General features: G+C 40.3%; 1 protein-coding gene across 1 annotated transcript in view; it reads left to right on the plus strand.

Annotated features, from left to right (window-relative positions):
- PKD1L1 (polycystin 1 like 1, transient receptor potential channel interacting) overlaps window positions 1-22,394 on the plus strand; it is a 111,146-nt gene that overhangs the window by 34,878 nt on the left and 53,874 nt on the right. The window contains 8 exon segments of the mRNA XM_076006209.1: window positions 1,961-2,072; window positions 8,975-9,170; window positions 10,007-10,063; window positions 15,300-15,512; window positions 16,510-16,737; window positions 18,401-18,511; window positions 18,628-18,785; window positions 20,069-20,169. Of these exon segments, the coding sequence (XP_075862324.1) occupies window positions 1,961-2,072; window positions 8,975-9,170; window positions 10,007-10,063; window positions 15,300-15,512; window positions 16,510-16,737; window positions 18,401-18,511; window positions 18,628-18,785; window positions 20,069-20,169 (1,176 nt within the window).

Raw genomic sequence — 22,394 nt, forward strand, 5'->3', positions numbered from 1 at the left:
TTCAAGCCAATTAAATTGAACAAAACTTCTGTGCAGGGCATTGTGGGACCTTTGCAGTCATGCCCTGCTTTGTATGACAATGACTTTGTACTCCCATCTCATCTTGAAGTTTCTTGACGTCAAGCAATAAGACTAACTAGCACGATAGATGTTGGTTGAATGGAATAAGGTAGGGTCTACCTCCATAAATCCTTTCACAGTAAAATTGCCTTTACCCTTTGTCTTCCTGAGACTTTTCTCAAAACAGATGCTCATGCCAAGCTTCCCCACGTCCTGGTGTTGGATGTGAAGCCAGGGACTCATCCTAGCATCTGGGTCAGAACAGGACATGCCCTTAGGTGAGGAGGCCTAACCAGAAATGGGCTTCTTTCTCCTGGAAGTCAGTTATGTTAAGACCTGGTGTGCCCCTCCCCAGAGAGCTGCATGTGGGGTAAATCGGACCTGTGTCCACCAGGGCATCACAGACCACAGGGCTTCCTATAGAAGGACTTTGTAGTAGGGCCTCAGCTCTGAGTGGGAAGAAAAGATTTTTTAACATAAATTGATAGAACAAAATTTTAGGTCATGTCTCAGATCAGTGTGAGGGTTAGATGTTACTCAAATCCTTCGCAAACATGATACTTGGTTATAATTGTCAATATGAATAGGATTAATTATGAATATCTGAATTCAAGACTTATAAGAGGATAAACATAAGCAAAATAAATATACTCTAATAAATATTTAATACATACTTTATCTTGTCCCATGTTTTGCATGAATGAATATGGCAAGTCTTGCCTGAGACCTGCTCTTTTTCTTAGATTCTCTATCTTGATCCGTTGCACCAACCTCATTTGTAGTAGGGGTATTTGTTAAAATTGCAGCTTCCAGGGGCCCACCCAATGCTTACTGACTCAGAATCGTAGGGCAAAGGTGGACCCCAGAATTTGCTTGTAGGCAAGCTTCCCAGGGACCAGGATGCAATATGTCTATGGCCACATCTTGAGAAGCACCAACCTCCAAAATTAAGCCCCCAGTCCTTGGCACTGGGTTTCAGGTTGAGAATGTGGTTATATAGAACCCAGGGCACACCTGTGAGTTGACCTGTCCACGTGGTTCTTGTGACTGTACTTGTGGCCTCACCATCTGGCCATCACCTGCACTTCAAGCCCCATTTGCAGGTGTCACCACAGCTCTGGGACCCTGTCACATGAAGGATCCTGGGTCCCCCAAATGGGTCTTAGGTCTGTTCGTGAAAATATCTCCTCAGTCAGAATTCTTCTTTACCTTTTCTCTAGACTTATTAAATTTCTATACATCACGTTGGAACTTGGTAAAATATTACCTCAATCCTTGATGGCCCATTACAGTTTGTGTTTCACTCCCTGGGCTCCTTGTGGCCCCAGGCCTGACCCCGTTTTAGCGCTAATCAGGATTTTAGTTGGTCAGGAGGTGCCAGAGGGCAGAGGCAGCCCTGCTCACCTGCAGCCTGCATGCACGCCGTACTGCAGGGGGGTGAGCGAGCGCCTGAGTGTGCGAATGAAGGAATCCCCCCTGGCTCCCATGGCACACGGTGGCGGCTTCTGCCTCTCAACGCCTCGACCTGTCTTCCCCATCTGATCAGCGTTCACTGCCTTGTACTGGTGCTGAGATTTTATGTCAGTGTTGAGATCTTCCCAGGAGGGTGGAAGAACCTGAAGGTTCATTCTCATGCCTTGCTTTATTTTGGTGTCCTGGTAACATCCATCACCTTCCTACGGATATAGATTCGCTCAACAGAAAGTCTGTTAACTGGTTTGTTGATATCCATCCACAGTGTAAGCAACTTGGGAGGGAGAACAGCTCGCACTGTCACCTTGTCCTGAGCTGTGCGGGACTGAGCCCGTCCTCCCGTGCCATTCACTTGCTGCCTGTGTGTGAAGAAGCATCTCTGTGGCCGCATGCCCGGGCTGACCTTCCTCTGACTTCTCCCTTCCAGTTTTGGTTTCCACTGAGATCGTAGATGGCAAAGGCTCCAAGGTACAGCCATGTGCTGTGGCGGTGACCGTGCTGCCCCACTACCATGGGAGTGACTGCCTGGACCAGGACCTGTGAGTAACACGGCACCACATGGACATCCTAGGGCAGTGTTTGTATTTGCAAGAGACAGCTTTCCCCCAAGTTGTCAGCAAGTGTCAAAGAGTGGCAGAAATTCATCTTCTCAGGATAAGCAAAAGAAAAAGTCAAGGCTTCACCACTACAATCCTGCTAATTCATGTCGGTGCAGGTGCTTCAGAGCCTCTAAGACAGTTATTTTTTAAAAACAATTTTATTGAGATATAATTCACATACCATACAGTTCACCCATTTAAAGTGTAAGATTCCTTGGTTTTTAGTACACTTACTAAGTTGTGCGACCTTCACCATAATCCAGTTTTAGAACATTTTCTTCATCTCATAGGACCCTTGTACTCACTAGCCGTCACTCCCCTAGCCCACCACCCAGTTCCCTCCTACCAGCCCAGACAACCGCCAATCTACTCCATGTTTACAGATATGTCTACTCTGGGCATTTCATATAAATGGGATGGCACAACATGTGATCTTTAGCAACTGTCTCTTTTCACTTGGCATATGAATGTCTTTGAGTGTCATCTGTGTATTAATGGTAGCATATATTATACCTACTACCTTTTAATCGCTGAATAATACTTTGTTATAGGAATATATCACATTTTGTTTATTCATTCATCTATTGATGAATATGTGGGTTATTTCTACTTTTTGGCTGTTGCAAATCACACTGCTATGAACATTCATGTGCAAGTTTTTGTGTGGACATGTATTTTCATTTTCCTTGGGTAGATAACTAGGAGTGAAATCACTGGGTCTTATGGTAACTCTTGTTTTAGCATTTTGAGGAACTGCCAAACTGTTCCCCAAAGTGGCTACACCATTATATATTCCTAGTAACAATTTATGAGGATTCCAGTTTCTCAACATCCTAACCAACGCTGGTTATCGTCCCTCTTTTTGTTTATAGTTGTTGTAGTGGATATAAAGTGGCATCTCGTTAAGGTTTGAATTTGTATTTCCCTAGTGATTAATGAAGCTGAGTATCTTTTCATGCACTTTGTGTCTCTTCCCTGGAGAAATGTCTCTTCACAAACTTTGCCCATTTTTTAATTGGGTTATTGGCTTTTTATAATTTAGTTGTAAGAGTTCTTTACATATGCTTGATACAAATCCCTTACAAGGTACATGATTCGCAAATATTTTCCCACTCTTGTTCTCTTTTCACTTTCTTGATTGTCCAATGAAGAACAAAAGTTTTTGAATTTGATTGAGTTCAACTTATTTGTCTTCTCTTTTATCTATTGTGCTTTTGGTATTATTTCTAAGAAATTATTGCTTAGAACAAGATCACAAAAATTTACTCCTGTGTTTTCTTCTGAGAGTTTTATAGTTTTAGCTCTTACATTTAAGCTTATGATCCACTTTGAGTTAATTTATGTGTGTAGTATAAGGTAGGCCTCCAGCTTCCTTTTCTGCATATGATATCCAGTTGTCTAAGTGCCATTTGTTGAAAAGACTATTTCCCCCATTGAATTATGTTGGACCCTTTGTCAAAAATCAACTGGCCATAAATGTTAAGGTTTATTTCTGGACTCTCAATTCTATTCCATTAACCTAGATATCTCTCCTTATACCAGTACTACGCTGTCTACATTAGTGTAGTTTTGTAATAAATTTTGAAACTGAGAAGCCTGAGCCCACTAATTTGTTCTTTCACAAGGTCAGCTGTTTCAGATCCCTCATATTTCCACGTATATTTTAGAATCGGTCCGTCAATTTCTGCAAAAACAAAATGGCATAGACCTGGTACAATGGCTCCAATGCTGGCTGCCTTCCCTAGCCTTGCTCCAGCTTGGGCAGGCCAGTGCTCCAGACGACTACTAAAGGGGATAGAAGAAACAAAACAAACCAAAACCAAAACAAAACAAAACAAAAGCCAGCTGGGATTTTGATAGGGATTTATTGAATTTGTAGATCAGTTTGGAAGTATTGCCATTTTAACAATATCAAGTCTTCCAATTAATGAATATAGATGTCCTTCTATTTATTTAGATCTTTAATTTTTTCAACAATGTTTTATAGTTTTAAGTGGGAACATCTTGTATTCTGTTCAATTTGTTTATGAGCATTTTATTCTTTTCTGTAAATTTGTTTTCTTAATTTTATTTTTGTATTTTTTATTGCTAGTGCATAGTTATACAACTGATATTATATATTAATCTTATAGCCTATAACGCTGCTGAATGAGTTTATTAGTATGAATAGCTTTCTAGTGCATTTCTTAAAATTTTCTCTATATATGATCATGTCATCTGTGACTACAGAGTTTTACTTCTTTCTTTCCAACCTGGATGCTTTTTCTTTCTTTCTTTCTTTCTTTTTCTTGCCTGATTATCCAGACCAGAACCCCAGTTCAATGCTGAACAAAGTGCCAAGAGTGGAAATCCTGCCTGATCTTGTTCCAAATTTTAAGAAGGAAGCACTCAGTCTTTCACCACTTAGAATAAGTGTTAGCTATAGGTTTTTCATAGACAACCATTATTAGATTGAGAATGTTCTCTTCTATTCCTAGTTTTGTTAGAGTTTTTTATTATGGAATGATGTTAGATTTTGTTAAATGCTTTTCCTAGATCTATTGAGATGATTGTATGGTTTTTGTTATTTTTTCTATTAACAAGTTGCTATGGTTTGAATGTTTGTGTCTCTTCCAAAATTCACATTGAAACTTTATCCCCAATACAACAGTAGTATTAAAAGGTAAGGCCTATAGGAGGTGATTAGGCCGTGAGGGCTCTGCTTTCATAAATAGGATTGGTAACTTTATAAAAGGGCTGGAGTGAACTTGATAGGCTCCTGTTGGCCCTTCTGTCCCTTCTGCTATGTGAGGACACAGTGTTCATCCCCGCTGGAGGATGCAGCAATAGGTGCTGTCCTGAAGCAGAGAGCAACCCTCACCAGCCCACTGATCCTGCCAGCACCTTGATCTTGGACTTCCCAGAATCCAGAAGTGTAAGAAATAACTTCTGTTCTTTATAAATTACCCAGTCTCAGGTATTTTATTATAGTAGCACAAACAGACTATGACACAAATTATATTAAATTGATTGATTTATGTCACCTTTATAATCCAGGAATAAATTCCATTTGGTCATGGTATATAGTATCCTTTGCCTTTGTTGCTGGATTTTGTTTCTAGTACTTTATTGAGGATGTCTGTGTCTATATTCATAAAAGATACTGGCCTGTAATTTTCTTTCCCTGGGTTGTCTTTGTCTGGTTTTGGTATCAGGGTAATAGTGGTCTCAATCAATTTGGAAGTGTTCATTTGTATTCTATATTTGGAAGATTTTGTGAAGAATGGATGTTAATTCTTCTACTTCTTAATTAATTAAGTCAATTCTTAATTAAGTTAATTCTTTCTACTAAATATTCAGTAGAAATTACCAGTGATGTTATCTGGGTCCAGGATTTTCTTTGTGGAAATTTTAAAATGACTAATTCAGTCTCTTTACCATTCAGATTTTCTATTTATTTTTGAGTAAGTTTCAGTAGTTTGTTTCTTTATAAGAATTTTTCCATTTCATCTACATTCTCTAACTTTTTTGCATATAGTTTTTTAATTAAAATATTTCTTATAATCTTTTTTATTTTAATGTAGTCAGTAGTGATATTCATTTCATTCCTGATTTTAGTAATTTGTCTTCTCTCCTTCTTTCTCTCTCTCTCTCTCTTCTTTCTTTATCAGTTTAGCTAAATATTTGTCAGTTTTGTTGATATTTTCAAAGAACAAGCTTTTGGTTTCATTTATTTTTCTGTTTTTTTTTTCTATTCTCTATTTCATTCATTTCTGCACTAAGGTTTAGTATTTCTTTCCTTCTGCTTAGTCTGGATTTAATTTTCTCTTTTTTTTTCTTTCTTTCCTAAGGGAGGAAAGTTAGGTTGTTGATTTGGTATTGTCTTCTTTATAGGCATTTATAACTATAAATTTCCCTCACGCACTGCTTTAGCTGAATCCCATGTGTTTTGGAATGTTGGTGTTTTCATTCATTACTCAATGTGTTTTGTGATTTTTGTTGCAATTTCTTTTTTGAAACATTGATTATTTAGGAGTTTGTTGTTTAATTTTTACATATTTATGAATTTGCCAAATTTATTTTTGTCATTGATTTCTCATTTAATTCCATCATGGTCAGAGGATATGCTTCTTATGATTGCAATAATTTAAAAGATAACTGATTTTATTTTTACTGGCCTACTATGTGGTGTATTCTAGAGAATGTTCTGTGTGCACTTGAGAAGAATGTGTAATCTGATTTTGTTGGGTAAAATGTTCTATGGTTATCTGTTAGGTCTACTTGATTTATATTATTGTTCAAGTCTTACATATCTTTGTTGATTGATTTTCGGCCTACTTATTCTATTCATTATTGACAGTATTATTATTTTTGAATTTTTTACATGTTCCTTCAATTCTGTCAGCTTTTGCTTCATGTATATGGGACCTCTTGTTAGGCCTGTGTATATTTATAATTTTTTAAATTTTCCTAATGGATTAACCTATTTTATAATTAGAAAATATCCCTCTTTATTGCTGCTACCTGTTTTTGTCTTAATTTATTTTTTTCTGATATAAATGTAACCACTGTAGGTGTCTTATGGTTAGTATTTGCATGTATGTCTTTGCCCATTCTTTTGCTTTCCACCTAGTTTTATCCTTGAACTTAGAATGTCTCCAGTAGACATGTCATTTTATATCCAATCTTACAATTTCTGCCTTTTGATTATATTGTATAATCTATTCACATTTAATGTTATTATTGATATGTATGTACACCATTTTGGATGTATGTACACCATTTTGCTTCTGTCTTCTATATGTCTCATGATTACTTTGTTCCTCCTTTACTGCCTTCTTTTATCTTAAGTGAATATTTTCTAATGTACCATTTTAATTCCTTTAATGATTTTTAAGTACTTTTTGTAGGTATTTTCTTAGCTGTTGCTCTTGGGCTTACAATATACATCTTAACTAATTAGAAACAACTACAAATTTATACTAATTTAATTTCAGCGAGATATAGAAACTTTACTCTTATATAGATCCATTTTCTCTTCCCTTTTTGTGCTATTATTGTGCATATTACATGTATATATGTTGCAAACCCAGCAATACAATGTTATAACTATTATTTTTATAATGTTGTCTTTTCAAGAAACTAGAGAAGAAAAGAGAGCAAAAATATATTTTCAGAAGTGTTTTAATGTATGAATCTTCTTATTTAGTATTTTTGTTTGTCTTCATATCTTCCTGTGGGTTTAAGTTACCATCTAGTGTCATTTCCTTATTTCTACATAGCTTCACTCCCACCCTCCTTTTTTGTGTTGTTATTTTTATATTACTTTTTTGGGTGTTATAGGCCCAACAGTGCCATTTTATGGATATTATTTTATGCAATGGCTGTTAAGGAAAGAAAGAAAAAGAAAAATAGAATTTATGAACTTAATGACATCCAACATTCTCTGAGTTGATGTTCATTTTTTTCCTACATTTTTCTTCTGTTCTTTATAATCTCTATTGCTCTGTCTTCAAGGTAACAGATTCTTTTCTCAAATGTACTTTTCAACTTTTCTTTCATTCTGATTTTTGTGCATGTGTTTCCATTGTTTTTTTTCTATAACTTCTAAATTTATAGTTTCTCTTTATTGATATTCTTTATTTGATTATTCATTGTTATACCTTCCTTTAATTTTTAAAAATATGATTTTCTTTAGTTCTTTGAACATATCTATAATAGCTGCTTTGAAGTCTTTGCTATATCCAACATTTGTGACCCCTCAAAGTCAGTTTCTGTTGCCTACTTATTTTTCCTGTGTTTCAGTCACACTTTATGTTTCTTTGAATGTCTTAAATCTTTCATTGAAAACTGGACATTTTAGATAATATATTGCAGCCACTGTGGGTATTGGCTTACCCCCTTTTCCTGGGATTGCTGTCATTGTTTTTGTTTGTTTGGTCATTTGTTCATATGTTTATTGACTTGGCAAGGCTAATTTTGTAAAGTGTATTTTCCCCTTATTGTGCAATCTGTGGTGTTTCTGCACAGATGTATTTGTTTGTTTTATCTTTAGCGTGGCTTCATAGGGTCTTAGTCTGCATAAATCACTTGTTGGTCAAGGGTATGCTTAAGCATATGTGCTCAGAGCCCATAAAGCATTTTCTAATTAACTAAAAAATGATTTCCAATGTATTTACTTCTTGCAATGACCCTGTGTAGAATGTTCAGATGAAACTTTCTATTTTTATTTGGAAACTGAAGTCCAGTTATTCTGTTAAATGATGCTCTTGAGATCATACAGTAAAGAAATTTCAGAGCAAGGACTGGAACTGGTCTTTGATTGCATGCACAGAGCTTTTTTCATGATATGCTTCCTTTTCAAGTGTAAGTAAATGAAGTATGTTGTTCATAAACAAGTAAATAAATACCTCTTTATTGAAATCTGGAGCCATAAACTTGTGAATTTACATCAAATCATGAGTACAGTGCAGATGCCCACCCTATGGTGGGTTTGGGCACTGACTACCAACTCCGTTATTCAGAACCTTATGAAACCCCAGCCAGCTGTGCCATGGTGCTCTCTTTGTCTGGCTCTTCCCCACATTTCTTCATTGGCCATAATGCTTCTACCCTTATCAGTTTGGCTTCTTGTGCTTTTTTAGTTCTGAAAAAAGAAGTTTTAAAAGAATTTTGGTATTATGCCTCACTGTGCCTGTTTAGAGTTTCCTCTGCACAGAACAGCTCTCCTTTGTGTCATTCTCCTTCTGCCCTGACCCACCACAAAGCATTTTTCCAACAAATCCCATTCCACTCTTGCTAGGCAGGGTGAGATGTTTTGCAGTGTGCTGGGGCAATCGTGATAACTCCTGTGTCTCCTTCAGATATAACTCCAGCCTGAAGAGCCTGTCTGTCCTCCAGCTGGTGGGGAGTCGCACAGAGATCAGGAACTACGTCGCCATGACCACTGAGATCCTGCGTCGTTTGTCTGAGGAGGGTGGAACTGCCTCATGTGGCCAATGGTCACAAATACAAGATGCGTTAATTTCTTCAGTATGTCAATTAGCTTTTGCAGATCAGGTATGGCCCAGAGCAGGGCGAGTTCAGTGTCTCTAAGCCTGTATGCACCAAGTAGTCAGGCCTGTGACTGATTGCCTCAACAGCAAGTGGTCATGCCTGTAGAATACAGGCAAAGAAAGACCGGAGAAGGCCAGCCAGCTTGGTTCCCACGCAAGGCCATGGTCTCTCTAGCCTGCTAACATGTATCACTGATGAATGCTGCTGGTTTATAAAAGACAGACTGATACAAGTCAATGGTCGTTACAGACAGTTCTGCTAAAGTTTGTGTAAGGAAAAATTATGTCAATCGAATCTGATTTTATTTTGTTAGCAATGATATCCTAGAGAGTTAAGTTCACGATTATGTGTACCTTCTAAAGAAATGACCATATATTCAAATATTGCTGTCCTTGCTCATGGCATTTCTACAACTGCTATTTTACACATGTCATCAGAGAACATTCACATCTAAAGCACATACAATTATAAGATACTTCACTTGAAATAATATGTTTTCTTCCTCCATCATTCTTTCTGACCCCTTTCCAAAGTTTTGCTTAGCTCTGTTCCTTATATCCTCTTGCCTCATGCCAGCTTCCTGGCAGGGGGAGTGGGGCGAGGCTGACTAGGGGCATGTCAAGGAGAGATGCTGGACTGGAAGGAAAACTGGAGACCATGGTGTGGTCTCTCTGAAGAAGGCCTGGCCTGCAGTTAGTCTCTCAGCTGAAAAGCGTGGAATCGGCTCTATTTCTACATAAGCAAGCTATAACTTTAAACCAAAAATGCTAACTTTCCTCTCTCTCTCTCTCTTTTTTTTTTTGTTTTTGTTCTCTTTTTTGCTTGTTTCTCCTGATCAGGAAGAAATGACTGATTCTGTTCTTATGTTGAGAAACCTCATAAGCTTCTCTAATAAGGTAAGTGTTCTCTCTTTCCAAGCGTATTTTCCTATTGTTTTGCATAATTACGAGGGGTATGACCGACTCTTCAAGAATATACTGTCCAGAGTTATGTTTTGACACACAGATTGGAAATACGAGCTCTCTCTAAGAATCCATCGGAGTGACATGGCCCATTTCAGATTATGGGTGAAGAACTTCCTTCCTTAGTATAGAAGTTTGGAATCCCAAAGTAGAAATAGGTCAGAAGAGTTACTGTCCATCCCACGGACAACTTTGGTGAGGGGATTATGCTTTATTGTTAATACACGGCATGGGCTTTTCCATCTTCACACCTTTCCTTCTTGAGTCTCTAGCACCTTTTGTGTTGCTGTTTGAGAGGTGAGAAGAGTCCCTCATCTACCCGCAGTCTGCAGTCTAGCTGCAGCCTCGCCCCTCCTCCACACTCTGTGTCTGTGGAGGGAATTCCCCACTCCGCGTGGGCGCGCCCCTCCCTCTGTGCAGGCATCCCCCCCAGCTCCGCAGTGCCCAGCCGAGTGGCTGCAGGCGGTGGTCCAGCCCCCGCCCACTTCGCCTTCTCCACGGCTCCTCTCCTCCAGTTCACCGCCCTCTCTGCTGCTTCCGTCTCCCCTCTCTGCCCATGATGTCCCACGTGCTTAGAATCTCACTGATGTTTTTTAAAAAATCCTCTGGTGAAATTCCACCTTCTTCTAGCTGGCACCTTGTTTCTATGCTCCTCTTCGCAGAAAAAAAGTTAGAAAGAGACTTCCGAGCCTGCTGTGGGCTACACTTGCTATCTCCCATGCATTTTTTTTTTTTTCAGAGACAAGATCTTGCTATGTTGCCCAGGCTGGTTTCAAACTCCTGGGCTCAAGCAATCCTCCCACCTCAGCCTCCTGAGTAGCTGGGACTACAGGTGTACACCACCATGCCAAGCTTCTCATACTTCTTTTTTTTCTGGAGACAAGGTCTTGCTCTGTTGCCTGGGATGGAGTGCAGTGGTGTCATCACAGCTCACTGCAACCTGAAACTCCTAGGCTCATGCAATCCCCCCTGCCTCAGCCTCCAGAGTAGCTGGGACTACAGGTGTGCACCACCATGCCGGATAATTTTTCTACTTTTTGTAGAGATAGGGTTTCACTCTTGCTCAGGTTGGTCTGGAACTCCTGACCTCAAATGATCCTCTTGCCTTGGCCTCCCAAAGTGCTAGGATTACATGCGTGAGCCACCACACCCAACCCTCATTCATTTTTAAACTATGAAAATCAGGCTTTTATCTCCATCTCCACACTGAAACTGCTCCTGCCACAGCCACTGAAGATCTGCATGTGGCCCAATCCACTGGACACCCTCTGCTTTCCAACCTCTCCCTCCCAGGGACGTTCTGTGGGAGGCTCAGCATCCTTTGGGAGACCGTCTCTTCTCTTGGCTTCATGACACACATTTCTTGGTTGACTGGTGACTGAGCACTGTTGGCTCTTCCCCACCTGTGGTTATGTGGTCAGTGCCTTAGGGCTTTCTCTTGGGCCTCTTAGATTCTCTGTCCACACTTTCTCTGATGGGATTCTCTGATCCCATCCAGTCTTCTCACCTTAAGTGGACGTGATGGTGACTCTGCATTTTATATCTTCAACCTGAGCCCCTCTCAAGTGCTCCAGATTCATACCCATAGCTACCTACCTAGCACCTCCATGTGGGCGAACTGCTCAAGCCCAGCACATCCACGTGCAGCTCTTCCCCTCCCCTTGCCACCCTGTCACTCCTCCTGCCTTCCTCAGTTCGGTACAGGGCACCACCATCCACCCAGAGTCTCACGTCAAAGCCCAAGTGTGCTCAGAGAGTCCTCCCTTTCCCTCCTCCATCCACTTAGAATTAAGTCTGATCAGTTCTTCCTCAGCTAGAATTTCCTGCCTCTTCCATCTCTACTGCCCCCACTCTAACCTAAGCGCACGTCCTTTCTCCTCTGGGCTAGCAATCTCTCTCCTGTGCTGCCTGCCTCTTGTCTGGACACCTTGTTATACATGCTACAGACACCAGCCAGAGGATCATTTTAAAAGTTGGAATCAGTAATGCCAGTCTCCTGCTTAGTACTTCCTGTGGCTTCTCCTTGCATGTGTGATAAAACGCACATGTGTTTTGTGCCTGTGTGGTTTGCTCCCGCTCACCCTTCCATCCTCCTCTCTTGGTCTTTCTCCCCCTTTCTCACCATCCTCCAGGCAGACTGGCTTGTGCCTTTTCCTGCTGTGCGCTCCCCCTGGCTTAGCAAAGAGCTGGAACCTTTCATTCCACTCTCAGCTCAAACATTGCTTGCACAGAGAAGTCGTCCGTGACCCACAGTCTAAAGTCGCCCTCTCCTCCTACTACTTGGGTTGTCTCCTTCAGTATTTTCACAACCACCAACTATCGCATTTACTTCATTGCTGCTCTTCCTCGCTGGAACGCAAACCGCATGACGGCAGGGACCTCTCATTACTCTTCACCACAGAAATAACCACAACTGTGACGCATGGCAGGAGCTCGGGAGGCAGATGGGAAATGAATGAATGAATAATGACTGGATGGCTCTGTCGCCCCCCATCCCTCCTGCCAAGTCTCATCCTCCTCTTCTTCAGTAGCTCTACTCCAGCAGCCACCGGCCTGCGTAGGGAGCCGGTCTCCCCTTGGTAGTGTGATTCTCCTCTCTTCTGACAGAGCTGTCTTCACAGAAAACACATCTGGTCACCTCTTCCATTTGCTTTAAAATACTTGATGGCTTCCTAGGAGTTTGAGGATAAAATCTGGTCATTCTGCACATCATGCAAGGGCTTAACTGGCTCCAGCTTACTCTCCGCACTTCACTTCGCACACCTCCCAGCACAGCCAGCTTCCCTGTTTAGTCACTCTGGAAGTTCCTTGCGTCCCTGACATAGTGAGCCTTCCCTTAACCTGGAGCAGGTCACTTCTTCCCCTGGGACTATTACTTTCTCCTCAAGGCTAGATTCAAATGCCACCTTCTCCATGAAATCTTCACAAAGCCTGAAGGCAGAGTTCATTTGATTCTAGGCAAATTCGTACATGACTTTGTTATAGCACTTTACCACTTTTGATCTATAATTAGTTTTTTTTGCATCTGCCTTCCAAATTTAGACCGCTTAGCCTCCTAAGACACAAACTACATTAGTTAAAGTGACATTAGCTGCTATAAAAGATAACCCTGAAATCTCAGTAGCTCAACACAACAGTTTATTCTTCATTTACACACATTCTATACCAGGTGTTCTGTGGGTGGTCTCCCCCATGGTGACTCGGGGACTCCGGCTTTGATCTCATGCCCCCAACACCTCCACTCTGTAGCTTCCTAAGTCAGGGGGATAAAGCATGGAGAAGGTATAGCACTTGTCCACAGTGTGGCCCTGGGAGTGGCGTGCCCGACTGTACTCACATTCCCTGGTGAGCACTGGTCACATGGCCTCACCTGGCATCAAAGGCCCAGGAAATGGAATTACTTCCCAGCAATGACCCAACACGAGGCTCAGAAGGATGAATCTGGGGGAGGTCAAACCATCCTTGGCACAGTCCCTCTTGTGCTTCTCTGAATGCCAGGGCCTGCCACAGTTCTTAGCTCAGAGTGGAAAATAAAACTGCACATGATTGATTCTTATTTCTGAAGTAATCACTTTTTATATTTTTGGTTTAAAAAGTAGGCAGTGTGAAAAGTGGCACACTATGTTCTTTAAAGTACTTGTTTTATTTTAGGTAAGAGATGATTCTTTAAATCTTAAGTCCTATTTTGATGGTAAGTTACCTTGTGTATAAGGCCTTTAATGGTAGTTTAAATGTATTTCCAAACTAGTTTAATTTTATTGTTGGTGTAAGAATTTTATTTTAAAACGTATTTCTAAACCACATTTTGGTTAAATAAGCATGGCTAGCAGAAAATATAATCTTAATTTCGTTTCACTGGACATGTATTTATTGAGCAATTGCTAGGAGCTGCTAAGGACAAAGAAGAAAAAGAGTCCTTTTCTTTTAAGCATTGATGAATGGAGTTAAATGTGGAAACAGACATACCCAATACATACACTAAGTCCTATGATGAGAATGGCAAAATTCTGCAGAAACACAAACAGAGGTGCAGCTCACTTTGTCTGCTGGACATTGAAGTTGGTTTAAAAGAGAAGTAGGAAGAATCATAATTTTGTTAGACTTGATAATGGTGTTGTCAGCATGCTTTTAGCATACAAAATAAAGTGTTATCTAGCACTATATAATAAAGTATGGATAAAAGTATCTGAGATTTGCTTTTAAATACTTTTTTAAATATTAAGTAGGGAACATAAAAAAATATATTGCCCATGAATGATGATTGTGAAAGTTGGGTGATGGACATGTTGTACTACTATTCTCTTCTCTTTACTTTTGTGTGTTTGGACATAGTCCATATTAAAAGCTTAGAAGGCCAGGCACAGTGGCTCACACCTGTAATCCTAGCACTCTGGGAGGCTGAGGCCAGAGGATTGCTTGAACTCAGGAGTTGGAGACCAGCCTGAGCAAGAGCGAGACTCCATCTCTACTAAAAATAGAAAGAAATTAGTCAAACAGCTAAAAATAGAAAAAATTAGTCAGGCATGGTGGTACGTTCCTGTAGTTCCAGCTACTTGAGAGGCTGAGGCAGGAGGCTGGCTTGAGCCCAGGAGTTTGAGGTTGCTGTGAGCTAGGCTGACACCAGGGCACGCTAGCCTGGGCAAGAGAGTGAGACTCTGTCTCAAAAATAAATAAATAAAATAAATAAAAATAAAAGCTTAGAAAAGGAGAGAATGAAAAGTAGGATTTTGCTAGGCCAAACGAGGGTAAATGTACTGCAGGTCTGGGAATGTGGAAGGCATCAGGAAGAAGCCACGATGGCTTGGAGCAGGGGGTGTTAGCGTGGTTGGAGAACGGAGCACGTTCGGGTGATGGGAGAGAAGGCGGAGGGGGAGGTTGGGGCCAGTTTGTGAAGGGATTTGCAAGGTGGTTGTTGGGGTTCAAACCAAGCAGCATCTTATAGCATAAAAGGCTGTTAGAAACTATTTATTTTACTTTGGTCATTTTGTGGGTCAGACAGCAAATTGTTACTTGGAAAGTTGCCAGTGATCACCTAGAGACGAAACTGGACTTGCATTCAGTCTTCTTGACCCTAGTTCAGTAATTTTAATTCCCAACAATAATGAAAGAGGCTGGAATATAGGCATCATGTGCCTGAAGCACTTTGCGTACATCTCTTCGTTCCATGTAGCTCAGCGTTGAGAGTGCACTTCTCATCCTCGAATACTCCCGGACGCTCTTGGCTCAAGGCTGGTTCGCGGGGAGGTGTGTGGCTGACAGAGGCCTGAGGCTGGAGCTCGTCCTTCTCATGTCCAGAGTCTGGGACGTCTCTGAGCAGGAAAAGTCGCAGAGTGAGGACTATATACGGGAAGAGGCAATTATCACCATCTCAGATTTATTGCTCGTAAGTCATGCTTTTTCTCCACCCATAAAAATGCTGTTTCCCTCTCCCAGGACACTAACCTATGTTTGTAGTTGCTTCTCAAAATACAATCAGCTCCCACAGGGCTATGTTTATTATTCTGGGGAGCAGTTCTGTATTTGGAAATTTTCGTTTTGAATTTTTCATGATGGCATTGTAATGTTTCCAGTGGAACTTCGTTTCTGTTTCATCCTCTTGTGTTTCGGTAGATTCCCATTTGAGATATTTGGGACATTTGACTCCTAAATAACTACTTCTCAGGATACCTTCTGTTTTTTGAAAAATGATGTAAATTAATATGAACGATTTCTTGCATGCACTAATTTTGAAAGTAGCCCTGCTGATATATAACTGCTAAAAAAAAATCCCAAAGTTTATTTCATTTATTTCTGCTCTAGTATCTTTGAGAAATTGTCTCAGATTTTTAAAAAATTTTACCTTAGGAAATGGCCAATGCTTTCAAGAGCAGTAAGTTAATGGGCTTTTGTTCCTCTCCTGCCAGTCCTGCTGGTTTATTTAACTGACAGTTACTATAATATTTGGGAAATTAGAAAGTAAATGAATACCCTATCAGAACCTGATAATTACTCATTAATACATTTAAAAACATTTGTCACATAACCTCTCAGTGCTGAGCCCTAAGTCCCTGTGCTCACGTTTCCTGCCAAGTCTCCATGTTGTAGAAATAATCATGATATTAAAACTGCCTTTTGATGGACTAAGAATCCCCAAGAAGCACAGCAATTGCTAAAAACATGAATAAAATGTCACAGAACAAAATGTCAAAACAAAACAGTTTGTGTTTTACTGTTATTTGCCATTTACATCCTTGTACCAAAATTTTTGCTCAGGCAAATGAATCCAATCTAACTTGCAATGTGGGATCTTTTCCATCATTTTTCCTCTCTCCCCTGGTCTAGACTCCAGACACTTCGGCCATGTGTGATGCAAACACTCAACTCCCCCTGCTGTGTTTCAGGGCTGTCTCTCTCTGACCCACGTTAGCACTGGGCAGATGGAGTTCCAGACGCTGCTGCATCTGAACCTTCAGGGCTCCGTCCAGAGCCTGGGCTCTGTCCAGGTGCATTTCCCTGGTGACCTTGCCGGGCACAGTCCTGCTGGGGCGGAAACTCAGAGTCCGTGCTACATTAGTCAGCTCATACTCTTTAAGAAGAGCCCATATCCAGCGGGCCGAGCTCCTGGGCAGGTACGTGATGGCAGATGACCTGCCACATGGAATTTGCAGTAATTGGGCTTCAGTGACAAAAGGAGAGTCGAGATTGGCACATTTGCACCTGTTTTTCAGTTCACTTATGTGTTACTGTCTCCATTTCTCTTGGAAGATCAGTTTCTCAAAAAAAAAATCCTAGCAAAACTAGGTATCTCTGGTGCCTGGGTCATTGGGCCCATTCAGCATTTTCTGTGGGGCTTTCCAATCCATCGTCAGAGAACAAAAGGCTCAAGCAGGTTAGCGTGTGTGGTGCAGTGATGATGCAAACACAGAATGTCACTTGAATGAAGCTGGAGAAGGAGCTGCCAAGGACACACCAGCACTCACCTCTTTCCCTTCCTGCTCACCTGAGAGGCAGGTCTGATCCAGCCCAGAGGCTGGGCTGATCCAGCCCGGTGGCTCCTGGCTCACTGGGAGGTTGGGCAGAAGAGAGAACCAGGGTGATGTTAAGATGGGGCTGTCAGGGAGGATTGCCACAGACGCCTGGCAATTTTGTAGACATCCACCTCACCTTCCACATTCAGAAGCCTTGTGAATGAGCCTGGGGTCGCCATGAGTTTGGAAGGGCAGAGAATGATGAGTCTCAGTATTTTCTGCACCTCAGCACCCCAGCCCGGCATAGGTTCCTGGCCCACTGGGCACCCAATAAATGTCTGATGAAGGAATGGGCAAATTAATGAAGTACATCTTATTTTGGTTAAAAATTCCCATCTTTTAAAGCATTTGCTTTTTTTTAAATACAGAAATAGAAATGGCTAATCAGCATATGAAAATAATTCAAACTAACAAGCAATAAAGAAATAGAAATTAAGATGATTATTTTTAACTTACAAAAGTACAATTACTTAAAAATACTCACAGCTTGTGGAGGTACAGTGGGTGAACCAAGGTGTCACTTGATATGACCTTTCAGATAGCACTTTGTCCCCATACATTAGGCGTTCAACAACCTGGACCATGTTGTTACACCTATAGGAATCTGCACCAAGGAAATGAGAAAAGATTTATTCACAGCAGTCTCTTTTGTCTTATTTATTTAAAACAATATTATTTATGATCACCCAAATAGAAATGTACCTAAATGTTCATCATAGGGATATAGTTCATTTATAGCCAGTTAAAATTATGTCAATCAGGGACTTTTAGTGACTGAAAGATTTTATGCAAGAAATATAGAGGATGATTATCTGCCCAGTATGTATGTACTCAGCGCATAGAAAAAGTTTGGTATGCGACATCCTCAAATATGCTCTCTCTGAGTGATGGGATTATAGGTAAGCTAGTCTTCACCCTTCTGTATATCTTTCCGTAACTTTCTGATTATATACAATGAGCAGATTTTTTTGTATGAGATTTCAAAATATAAAACAAAAAATACTTCAAAAAATTTTTAAGTCATTAATTTTAAATTGAGTAATACAAATGAAGCATTATTGCCAATCCTGCCATCGTAACCAGTAAAGCTGGTTTTATGATATTTTTCTACGTTATCCTCAGGTATATATTATAATAAAATTATATATCAGGTACATAATTTTATAGGACTGTAGCAGTAGCACCACTATACTTTGGTTCCTGCTTTTCTCACGTAAGTCCGCTGTTTGCTGTCATTGCTCTGAGATGGTCTCTGTTTCCCAAGATTGGTGGAGTTGTTCGCCTCACCCTCTACAACTGCTCCAGCAGAAGGCCCATCGGCAGACAGTGGCTGAGGAAACCCCTGACCCTGGAGTTTGAGAAGGAAGACAACCCAGTAAGGAGAGCCTTTCCCTGCTGCCTCTGCTTCAGTTAGCCTACGATGGCTGGTCTTTAGTGCATTTACTTTTCCAAAGGCAAAGTTTGCTTAACTTGTTTTCCTTTTGATGGCAGGATCATAGGAGAAATAAAACAACATTTGTATTGCTTCGGGATAAAGTGAATTTCCATCAGTTCATTGGACTTTCTGAAAACTCCCAGGAATCTCTACAGATAGAAATCGAATTTTCTAAGCCCATCAGTAGAGCATTTCCCATCATGTTGCTAGTAAGGTGAGCTGATGGTGATAGTTACAGTGGGAATGAGACTGGAGCAAGAAATATCATATTTAAGGATGTTTTCTGAAAAAAAAAATCAGTGAATTAGATTGTTTTTAAAACAATAATGAAGCTGATTATCTAAAGAAATTGTTATATATTCTGCTGTTCAGACAGTAAGCTTCCTTGCTTTGCTCTTTGAAATTGGATTCCTGCCTGTTAACATTTATTGGTGTGAGAAACATCTGAATTTCTAGTAGTAATACACATGATCTTATTTAGAAATCTAATTCTCTCCAGTATAAGGCTGGGCCAGAATTCTTTTATTTTTTTTTTCTTTCTTTTCCCAAAAGGAGAAAATATATTCAAAGCTATGTATCTAAAGAAACTTGATAAATCATCTTTCTCATGGATGTTGAGTTCATGAGACTTGGGTGGGCCCCATTTTACAACTAAATTACATAAGAAGGCTAAATAAGTGAATATTGAAAATATTCTTTGGAATAATACATTAAAAGTGCTAGTGGAAACTACCAGTTTGTGGAGTTTGTGGTAGGTCTTGAACAAAGTCTTGATCATTTATCTTCTTTGAGTCCCATGTATTCTCTGAGTCCCATGTATTCTGACCATATGGCAAAGATGTTAGCTGTTCGATTGCTCCTGATTGATGAGGTGGGTGTCTCAGCTAGACTGAGGGGTACTCATGAGCAAGGCTGCATCTTATGCAGTTGCTGTCCACACAGCCCTTAGCGAGAGGTTTAGTCTCTGTCGTTGGCTGGGCTCTCATTCTGCCAAATGAGCTAAGCCATTCAATGTCTGCAAGTGTCTATTTTCTCAGAGTATAGATTTTAACTTAATTCTTTTAGTCATACACGAAAAAGGTAAACGCTTCTGAGAAATTTCTTAGCCAACTACTTTGTGCTACTAGCCTTCATCTGCTAACAGGTTATGTAAAGATTTAATACAAACATGCAAATGTGTGCACCTGCCGTAGGGCCCTAACCACACAGAGCCACTACTGTTCATTCCTTTCCTACAGATGGTGATGGTCATTTTTATTCTTGTTTTTACTGCAGTTTTTATTTTAATGAAATGAGGGGTGAATTATTATATAGAAGTTTTTATGAAAAGACCAAATGGTGCCTCAGAATAAGCACATTGACCTTTTTTAGCCCAGGCTACCTCCTTGCAGTGAAATGGATGTTTTGTACAAATTGACTAAAATCTTGAGAGAGGTTTAAGTAAAATCTTTGAGAGAGAGAAAAAAGAGACATGAATACTTTGTTTTTATATCCTAGATTCTCTGAGAAACCTACTCCTTCTGATTTTCTTGTGAAACAGATCTACTTCTGGGATGAGCAAATTGTACAAATGTATATACCTGCCGTCTCACGGAAAGGTGAGTGGACCAGACATCTTACCTTTCAATTCTGTTTATGCGAGGAAAAAATCCCCTATAACATGTATGCATAGCGGTGTTTTCTTCATTCATGATACAAACATCAAACTCCTTTCCATGCCTGCTTGTATACACTGTTCCGCAGTAGTTAGCACACGTGGAAGCCACTCCCCAGGGAATTGCAGCCGTGTTCCGCAGTGTGCTGGGCACAGGCATGCTGCGCTCGGGCCTGTGCCTGTCTCCCAGCCCGTCGCCTGCTTCCCGGGCTCTGCCTTTGCTCGGGCTGTCCTCTGTGCCTGCAGCGGTCTCCCGTTTCTTCCCTCAAACCAGCCTCTGCTGAGCCTCCCTGACCCAGCAGTTGAGTCAGGACTTTCAAGGCGTCTCTTTATTTCACGTATGAACAGAGAGAACATGACCCCTTTGATGCAGTGTCAGGGCAGAGTGTCAGCCAGGAGTAGGTGGAGGGTTAGGCTTGGGGCTTGCCCCCTTACGACTCTCTGCCCCGCTAGCTTAGGCTTCCAAGCCTTAGGGACCTCCCCCGAAAAGCAAGAAGCTGAAGCTCAACATACTGAAGTGACCCACACGGGACTAATCAGACACCTGCTTTATTCTGATTTCTAGCAAACTGTGGCCATTGAAAGGAAGGGTTGGCTTCTGACTATCAGGTGAATGGGCCAGACCCATCATCTCTATATTTTTCCCTAGTATAGAATTATTTTCCTCTAAGAACCAGTCACTGTTTGTTACTTTTAAAAATGGATCAAACTGTACTGCTAACCAAATTCAAATTGTCAATGACAGTTTTAAAATGTTGTGTTTAATGTTTCTTTTCCATAATTTTTATTATAATTTCAAGTTGGCAGAAGAGTAGAAAAATATGTATAACAAACACCTGTATCCATTTCAACGAGATTCACCATTTGTCGGGATTTTTGCCACATATGTTATCTGCATTTGTGTGCATGTGCATGTGTGTATGGGGGCTTTTGTTGGTGGGGAGAATGAGCCATTGGAGAGAAAGTTTCAGACCCTATGACACTCCACCCCTAAGTACTTTGACATATATCTCATAAAAACAAGGGCATTTTCCTAAGGAACTCAGTACTATTAAAATGAAAAAGAATCAACATTAATTCAAGAATATCTACTCTGCAGTCCATATTTAAATCTTTGAAATCTCCCCAAATGCCAATTATAGCTTTTGGACAAATAGGAATAACATTTATAGCGTGTCAGGCAGATGGGAGAGGGGAGGGGAGGATGATGTGTACCATCTGGGGGATGGACACGCTTTAGGCTCTGACTCGGAGTGGGGGGACAAGGCAATATACGTAACCTAAACATTTGTACCCCTATAATATACTGAAAAAAAAATAAAACCAAAAATAATCTGACAAAATTTTTTTTAAAAAGTATTTATTTTTATTTTTTATTATTTATATAAAAATATTAGGTGGGTATAAAAGTTGTTATATGGATACTTTATATAATGCTTAAGTTGGGGCTTTTCATGTACCCATCACCAGAGTAGTGTTCATTGTGTTTGATAGATATGTTTTTACTCTTCACTCCTTCCCATCCTCTTTGTTTCTTGGTTTCCAATGTCCTTTACGTCTCTTTGTGCCTGTGTGTGCCCATCGTTCAGCTCCCAATTATTAGAGAGTACATGTGGTGTTATTTTTCCATTCCTGAGATACCTCACCTGGGATAACGGTCTCCAGTTCCATCCAAATTGCTGCAGAGGACATTATTTCATTCCTTTTTATGACTATGTCATGCTATATAAATATCACATTTTCTTTATTCACTTATGAATTGATGGACACTTAGGTTGATTCTACATCTTTGCAATTGTGAATTATACTGCAATAAACATTCAAGTGCAGGTGTGTTTTTGATAAAATGACTTATTTTCCTTTGGGTAGATACCTAGTAGTGGAATTGCTGGATCAAATAGTAGGTCTACCTTTAGTTCTTTGAGTAATCTCCACACTGTTTTCCATATAGGTTATGCTAGTTTGCAGTCCCACCAACAGTGTATAAGTGTTCCTTTCTCTCCACATCACTGCCAGCATTTTTGACTTTTTAATAATGACCATCTGACAAGGATAAGGTGGTATGACATTGTGGTTTTAATATGCATTTCCTTGATTATTAGTGATGTTGAGCTTTTTTTGTATGTTTTTGGTCATTTGTCTGTCTTGTTCAGAAAAGCTTCTGTTCAT

Source organism: Microcebus murinus, chromosome 9 (genome assembly GCF_040939455.1).
Source record: "Microcebus murinus isolate Inina chromosome 9, M.murinus_Inina_mat1.0, whole genome shotgun sequence".
In the NCBI taxonomy this organism is placed as follows: Eukaryota; Metazoa; Chordata; class Mammalia; order Primates; family Cheirogaleidae; genus Microcebus; species Microcebus murinus.